Below are 8,761 nucleotides of genomic sequence, written 5' to 3'. Positions count from 1 at the left end.
TGTTATCATCCTATTTTTTATTTTTTACTTTTTATTGTTATGCGGTACTGGCAATTGAACCCAGGGGCATTCTGCCTCCGAGCTACACCCCGGCCCCATTTTTTATTCTTTATTTTAAAACAGGGTCTCACTGAGTTTTGGGGGGACCTCACTAAGTTGCTGAGGCTGCCCTCGAACAGCGATCCTCCTGTCTCAGCCTCCCAAGTATTAGAGGTGTGCGCCACCACCCCGGGCTCTATTCTGCTTGTTTGTTTGTTTGTTTGTTTATTTATTGTGGTACTGAGGATGGAATCCAGGGGCGTTTGACTTCTACGCTACACCCCTAACCCAATTTTATTATTTTATTTTGAAACAAGTTTTGCTAAGTTTGAGGGCTTCACTAAGTATCTGAGTCTGGCCACACACCTGCTATATTCCTGTCTCAGGCTCCCAAGTACTGAGATTACGAGCCTGTGCCGCCACGCCCTGCTATCACCCTGGCTTAAATATAAGAAAATGGGAGCAATCTGGTTTATGGTTGTACTCTAGTTTAGCGGCTGTGTGCTCTGAGTTATTCTCCTGATGCAAATTAGTGTTCTTTCTACCACCTGGGACTGTTTTTCTACCTTAGATGTTCTGTGTGGTTTACATCAAGGATCTTCTTGGTTATAACTTTGATTAATTGTTATGGGGGTATCTGAAGATATGGTGAATCTTAGTTTGTTCAGATAAGTAGGAATAGGAAACCAAAAGAAAGAAGATTAATGGAAAACAGAGCAAATGAAAAGCACACGATCCACTCACGTGTCAGCTTCTGGATGTGCAAAGAAGGGGCCCAGCCAGGGGCGCAGGAAGCAAAGATCAGGTTAAGATGACACCAGGAAGTCGGATGCGGTGGCGCACACCTGGGACTGCAGTACTTGGGAGGCTGAGATGGGAGGACTGTGGGTTAGAGGCTGGCTTTAGCAAATAAAGAGACTCTTATCAACCTAGGGAGGTTCCGTTTCCAAATAAAAATAAGATAGGGCTGGGGATGTAACTCAGAGGTAAAATGTTCTTGGGTTCAATCGTCAGTGCTATAAATAAACAACCCAAAGGGGAAAAAGGAAGCAATAAGCACTTTTGTGGCCAGAGATTCCTTCATCCATATCTTTTATTGTGCAATCCAACACTGGTCTGTTACCCTGGCCAAGTTTTTGCGTTAAGGCAGCTGGTCCATCTTGACCACACCAGCCTTCCTCTCACACATTAAGAAGTGTCGGCTCTCACAGAGGGTGGGGTGGAGCTTTCCTTTATGGAAATAAGCACAATCCGTATTTTCTTTTCCATCTGCAGAAAGGCCCGAGCTGTGAAGAAAAAATGGTAGAGTTGTATGCCTTTGGAACATGAGTAAACGGGCGACGTCCAACCCTGCGTACAGCACTTGATGGCACGGGCTGGAGACTATGGGGGGAGAAAAGTGAAAATCAATCTCACCTTCAAGAAACTTCCAGTCTACTGGGGGCCACAAGGCGTGGCTATTTGAAAAGCCCTGTAACAACTTACTCTGGCATAAGGTCAAGGGACAAGGGAACGGGAGGAGTCCAGAGGAAGAGGTGGATATGGTCCTGGCACCAGGAGCTGAGACTTTGTCAGGTCAGACTTTAGCTCATACATATGAATACAAATAACATAGTATAATATATGATATATAGTTTATTACATATAATATGTGCATTATATATGACATGTAACGTAATATATTTATATATTTATATATGTAATATATAAAATATAAAATAAATTTAATTCATATATGTACATATGATATACATATATGTGTGTATATGTAGTGATACTATATATGTACATACACATATGTAATGTGTATATATGTACATATACACACACATACAAAATGGTACTAGGGATGGAACCCAGGGGCATTCTACCTCCAAGCTATACCCCCAGTCCTATTTTATTTTTTTGTTTTTGAAACAGGGTCTTGCTATAGGGTCTTATTGCGAGTCTCACTGCATTGCTGAGGCTGTCCTCTAACCCACAATCCCCCGGTCTCAGCCTCCCAGGTCCCGGGATTGCAGGCCTGAGTCACCACACCTAGATAAGCCGAGGAAATATTTTTGAAGCAAGGACCTATGTTATTGGGCACTGGGTCTGTGACAACAGACTGATAATAGTTTCCCTTTCCCTTGTGTATATTCCCTGCTGAAGTGCCGTATGTTATGAAACACTAGCTAGGTGCCACAGTCGTTCAGTGTGCTGATAGGGCGCTCAAGCACACGGTTCTTTCTTTCTCTTAAGAAACCGATGCCACACTGGGGAATATTAGTAAAATTTAACTAACAAATAGCCAAGAACATCTCAGAGAGTGGCAGGGATTATGAAGACACAGGCAGCGAAGGTACGATGGACAGGATGGGCGCAGGTTGAAGAGAGGCTAACTTAGTTTGGGTAACTAGGATCGGCTTCACCGAAGAAATGACATTTATACAGAGTCTCAGTTCAAAAGAGGAAGCCAGTCATGGAGCCCTGGAGGCAGACATTTCAGGAGACCAAGAACGTATCAACTACGGAAGCCCTAGAACGGACTTCCATATGCCAAAAATAAAATAAAATGAAATAAAGCGAAAAGCAAAAACATTTTGATTCGCTGGAAGACTTGAGAGAGCCCCGTTTTGCCCACTGTATCGTGAATGAGGACACAAGAGATAGGAGAAAAGATCAGGTCTGTAAGAGACTTGCCCACCGTTATGCTGTCCTGGGCTCCTTCCAAAGCAAATGCTCAGGGAGGGGGGAGAGGGAAGCTCTTTAAAGCACATGATGTACTTAACCATATCAAAGTCAATCAGGAAGCCAGGCATGGGTAGGAGGGAGGGGGAGGGAAGGGGATAGAGACTGGGTAGGGGCTGATGGGGTGATGTGTGCGTGCATATCTCCACAAGTTTTTTTTTTATTCCATTAAGATGTATGACTACAATGCACCAATAAAAATTTATTTAAAAAAATAAAATTAAAAATTAAAAAACAAAGTAAATGCTTAGTAAGTACTTGTTGAATAACTTAACAAATTAAAGAATGACCAAACCGCACAAGCTTTCGTTACCATTTTAGATTGTAATTGGAGAGAGACTGGAATCTGGGCACACAGGATGAGCAGCAGGTGTTACGATGAAAGGACGGGGAGCCATGTTAAACAACTTGACTCAATGCGACTGGACCGTTGGCTCGGATTGTCTCTAAAAGGATGGAGCCTTATTATGTGGACATTACGATTGCCTTGTGATCTACAGTGTATCCGATTCTTGGGGACTTCGATGAAAAGAGTAGGAAAAATGGTATTACAAAGCCAAACGCATCCTCAAGGTAGTAACTTTTAATCATAAAATAATGAGGATCGTAATTTTCTTCTAAAAATATGTGAAGGGAATTAGCAAGTTGACCCTAGCTTAGATATAGAATGGGGTAGAAGGGCCAGCTGAACTGTCCCATGTTCAGTGTTCTTTGCTTAGAAGTAAGTGGGGGTAGAAATGACTCAGCTGCTACTTATAAAACCCATAGTAGGTCATAGACACTGTACAGCTCAACATTTATGCTAATTTGTACTCAGGAGGAAATAGGATCTCAGAATAAAAGCACGGGGTAGTGCATTTTATTCTGAGGGCACAGGTACAGCTACTTACTTAATTTTGGAGAGAACAGAACCGTCTTCCCACATCCAGACCCTCTCAGAATTCTTGCGGGATAAGCCAACCCAACGAATATAAGAAGTCTTGCCTTTGAGGTATTCCTATTGAAAACGTAAATGCATATAATGTTCAGAATGCCTCCACAGTTCTTTATAAAGACAAAACAAAACTTTATATGATCTTACACAAGAAATGTTGGATGACATGTTCATACTAATATTATCGGATTATAGTTACCCTTTACCAAGTTGAGTTATTTTAGACTATTAAAATCTTGTAGGACATCGAAAAGATTTTGCACAAAATAGCTGATACTCCAATCTTCCTCTGTTTTTATAATAAATACTTATATTTTTCATCAATTAAGTGTTGGAGTAAAAAATATCAGAGTCCCCAAAAGACTATCAGTTATAATTCAAGTGGATGAATGGTAAACGATTAGAGCAGTAACATAGAGATGTATTGTTGCTAAGCTTTATTTCCCTTAGAATTAAACTTTTGCTTTGGTTTTACTGCTTATATTACATAGAGACGTATGAATTTGCTTAATTGATTGGAATAATGATAAGCATATGATGTCTTTCTCAAAAGGATTTATAAATAACACGTATCCACCCTTCCTGATTTGCTTTTTACTATTTACCACTCAGCACTACTACTGTTATCATACTATATATAAAACTTATCTGTCTTGTTCATTTCTGGTTGCTCCAACTGGAATGCATGCTCCGAGATGATATGGATTTTTGTCTGTTTAATTGACTGCCCAGGGGAAGAGCCTTTAATAGTATCAGGTCATATTTACTGAACATGGTCAATCATTTCCTGTGTAACAGTTGATCATTTCCTATTTAGTTAAAAGGAGGCCAAGAGTTTGCATACTCTCATACCTCCCAGGAAATTATGTGGTGATCCATTCTTTCAAAATAAAAAAAAAAACATGATTTGACCTTCTTGAGAACATATGATGCTTAGAATAACACTCTGCAGAAGATATTGTGTGAATATCACTGTTTACTACCTATTTCTTAAAGTCGGAGTCATCTAAGCACCTTTCTATTAATGCCTGATCTTTTCTTTATAATATACCCACATTATGGTATCAGGCGTGATGGTGCACACCTGTAATCTCAGTATTGGGAGGCAGACACAGGAGGATTGCAAGTTCAAGGGCAACCTCAGCAACATAGTGAGATTTTATTTCAAAATAAAAATTAAATGAGATTAAAAAATAGGGCTGTGGGTGTAACTTGGAGGTAGAAATACCCCTGGGTTCAATCACCAAAACAAAACAAAACAAAACAAAACAAAATTCACATTATTTTCTTCACTATCACATCTGATGAATAAATTTCCATCTGAACTTAAACTATTTTAATTCAAATATTTCCATATTTCCATCTGAAATTCAACTATTTAATTCAAGTATTTATAATGTTCAAAAATTAGATTACTTCTTCTTTTAGCTATAAATGTTCAACCTAGCATCAGCCTAGAGTCATAAGAGTCGGGATACAGTTACGTGTCTCCAATTAATCTCTTAACCATGGAGTTGAGATTTGGAGTGCCATTCTCCTATGTGATCTGAGTAGAGAGAAAGTTCTTTATTTAGTTGAATATCTTCTCTCTGAATCTGATCTTACAAAAAAAAAAAAAATCAAGTCGATGGTTCAGTGAGTTAGATACCAGTCCGCACACTCCTGGGCCAACTCTTCCCACCTGGCCTGCCGTGCACGTGCCTAGCCCAGGGCCATCCAGGTCAATGCCGCTCACCACATTCTGTGGGATGTGACTGGTTTGCACATTGCAGTTCCTGTAATTCTTAGTGAGCTTAGGTGTCTTGGTTAGCACAAACGGCAAGACGTAAGGAAAATGCACAACAGAGGTCAAGTGTTTATCCCTTGGGTTTTTAATGGTCTCTCTTTACTCCTCTGCAACTGCAGGCAGAGGAATCTCCTTCTTACCAGAACCTTGGGGCCGGCCGCCTTCAACAGAGTCGCGTTGAAGCCAGCGCAGAACTGCCTGCTCTCCTCCCAGGTCAGGTTGTGCCTGAAGAATCCGTAGCAGCTGTTTTCGTAATACCTCCAGTTGGTCTCACAGGGGCTGCACTTGTGGTCTGGAGGAGAAATCAAGGACAGGGAGGCCTTCATTCTAAATGCAGCTTACGTTGCTCTCCGGATAGTCAGTGCTTCCTGCCGAACCCAGGGCTACCTTCAGTTACCATGACAGGGACACTCTGGGAGTTGGGGAGGTGCAGGGGTCACCCCCTCATACTTGCCCTTGTGCTCAGGTTGTTGGACTATGTACTGGCAGAACCTCTTTGCTAATTGTCGGAGAGCTCCTGACAGATCGTCATTCTCAGCCTGTAGGTAATTGTGCTGTGTGACAGCTACAGGGAGAAATCAGAGAAATCACAATTCGCCATCAGAATCGTAAAGGCGGCCGGGGGACCTCTCCATTAACTTCCCTTTCCATAGGCTCCTCAGTATCTAAGGAGCTCATTAGACACACAAGTATAAAATAGGTCTGGAAATATATCCTGGAGGTAGAGAAGCCGCTGGGTTCCACCCCAGTACCACAAAAATACATACATACATACATACATACATACATACATAATACATGCATACATAGCAAGAACTACACATGCCACCATCGACTTTGTGGGGCCAATTTACAGGAAGAGAAAAGTCAAGCTTTCAATACACAAAATGTAAAGGAAGTCGTTTTATGTAGAGGGAATGGACTGGAAAAAAAATTAAGACAAGGAAACACAGGATTTCTCTTGAGTTGGCAGATCTTAGGATAAGCAAGACGGGAAGGAGGGAGGCTTCAAAAGATAATTTGGATCAATACTGAGGGAGAGTTTAAAGGTAAGTCTTAAATTCTGAAAATAATTTAGAGCATGGAAACACTTAACAGTGGTTGCAGTCAAGCTGGGTGTGGTGGTGCACGCTTGCCATCGCAGTACTTGGGAGGCTGAGACAGGAGGATCGCACAGGTTCGAAGCCAGCCTCAGCTACTTAGTGAGGCTCTCAGCAACTTGGTGAGGCCCTGTTTCCAAATAAAATAGAAAATAGATCTGGGAGTGTAGCCTGAAGGTAGAAAGCCTCTGGATTCCATCCCCAGCACCACAAAAATAAACAAACAAACAAATAAATAAATAAATAAATGTGGCTGCAGTCAGAAAAAAGGTCAAAGGTCTCCTTTATTAAAGGTCAAAGGGCACGTTGATGGCTGTGTATACAGGAGCAGAGTAAGTTGACAGTGACAGCTCAGAGACTTGGGTACACACCGGGACCTGAAGGTATTGATTTCTCAGATCAAATACTTGGTGAAAAGTCAATACTTACAAATAATCCCCAGAGCCACCAGCCCAAAAACCATTCCCATGGACAAGATCAGCAGAACCAGAGCCATCACACGCCACCAAGAAGAGGAAACGGGATCCACTGCAGGCACACAAGAAAACGCCAAGGAGAACGGAGTTTGTCCCATCCTGCCTTTTCAGGAGTATGGAGAGCATCCCTGGCAGGTGCCACTGCGGCCCCTTGGTGACCATCGGCATGAGCACAACCCACCTGTTCACAATGGAGTCTCTTTCTGAGCCAATATGTAACTGGATACTAAGGCCTCTCTCTCTCTCTCTCTCTCTCTCTCTCTCTCTCTCTCTCTCTCTCTCTCACCTCTCCTTCTCTCCCCCTTCATCTTTTCTTCTCTTTCCTCCTCTCTTCATCCTTCTTCTCTCTCCCCCTCCCTCCCTTCTTCTCTTTCTTTTCCTCTCCCCTCCCTCACTCCTTCTTCCTCTCTCTCTGTCTCTATGTCTCTCTGTCTCTCTCTGTCTCTCTCTTTCTCTCTTCTTGCCCACCTTATAAAAATCTTTCTTTCACCAGCAACAGCTGGAGACATGTATTTAGTGACATTCAGAAGATGGAGTTTTCAATTCAATTTCCTTTTAATCCCCTGGGTTTTTGTGCCCTCCAACATGAAACTCTAGGAGGAGCCATGAAAGGGCTTCTCCTGGCACTTTCGTTGCTTCTATTCCAAATATGTCCCTGTGCACCTACACAGGCAGCCCTCAATGACTTAGAGAAAGAATACAATTCAGGGGAAAAATGGTGAAATAAAACACAGCTAACCATAACCATGCATGCTATCACTAGTAGAAAAAGAGAATTAACCCATGGCACTAATTAATTTCCAGATCGCTGGCTCCGGGTGTTCTTACCTGGGGTGAGCTCTGGTTTTCGAGACTTAATGTTCAAGGTGATGTACCCATCTTCGTCCTGCATTGTCCCTCTGGACTGCAAGTGAGCTCGGAGTCCACTGACTTTGCAAAACGCAGTGTCTACTCCTAGGGCCCCAGTATCTGCAGCATGTGACCCTCCTGTCCCTGGGAGGGTAGAATCCTATGAGTTGGGACACATGGGTTTTTTTTTGTTTTGTTTTATTTTGTTTTTCAGGAAGCCCTTTCATGGCCCTTCAGAGATACATGGACCTTGAACATAAAGACACAAAAATAATCATCATGTGGGGTGAAGGAGTGGGTACGATACTTGCTTCCTGTTTCCTTATCTTTAGCTCTGAATGAAGGCATATTCCCCCGTGTGCATCCTTTCAAAGAACAAAAGTTCACGCTTCATCTTAACCCTAGGAAAGTTTAAATAATATTGCTTATTTGAGATAATTTCTGTTAAAAAATGCATGGGTAAAAATACCAGCAGATATAACATCCATTCCATCCTGAAAAGCAAATACATATTTTATTTATTTGGTGTGGAGCTCAGCTAGATGTTCCATAGTCTTATGTTGGAAGAGGCCCTTCATAATTATGACCTAGAATTCCTCTAGATTCTAGCATCTTTTAGAAATCAACCTTTCAAAAATTTGAGAACTTCAGAGGATTCAGATCTCATATGACATGGGCTTAGGCATTAAAAAATCAAATAAAGTGAAATAGTACAGAGATTTTTATAGATTTCTTTTGTTAATGCTCACGCTTTAGAGTGAATTTTATGAAAATGAAAGCAATCTTAATTTGATGTCATTATTTTATTTCAAGAATGACAGGGCTTAGATAAATAACGACTTGGAGT

At 41.6% G+C, this 8,761-nt stretch overlaps 1 protein-coding gene across 1 annotated transcript; it reads right to left on the bottom strand.

Moving 5' to 3' along the window:
* Window positions 1–1,180: 1,180 nt before the first annotated feature.
* Window positions 1,181–7,957, bottom strand: CLEC1B (C-type lectin domain family 1 member B; the record flags this gene model as incomplete). Its single annotated transcript, XM_080705015.1, is given in 7 exon segments — window positions 1,181–1,325; window positions 3,660–3,766; window positions 5,630–5,781; window positions 5,940–5,943; window positions 5,945–6,054; window positions 7,019–7,117; window positions 7,894–7,957. Coding segments are annotated over 7 exon segments (681 nt in total).
* Between the last annotated feature and the right edge of the window lie 804 nt (window positions 7,958–8,761).

Source organism: Muscardinus avellanarius (genome assembly GCF_963383645.1).
Source record: "Muscardinus avellanarius genome assembly, chromosome: 11".
In the NCBI taxonomy this organism is placed as follows: domain Eukaryota; kingdom Metazoa; phylum Chordata; class Mammalia; order Rodentia; family Gliridae; genus Muscardinus; species Muscardinus avellanarius.
Note: the sequence above shows the minus strand (reverse complement) of the source record. Positions and strands in the feature narration are given on the sequence as shown.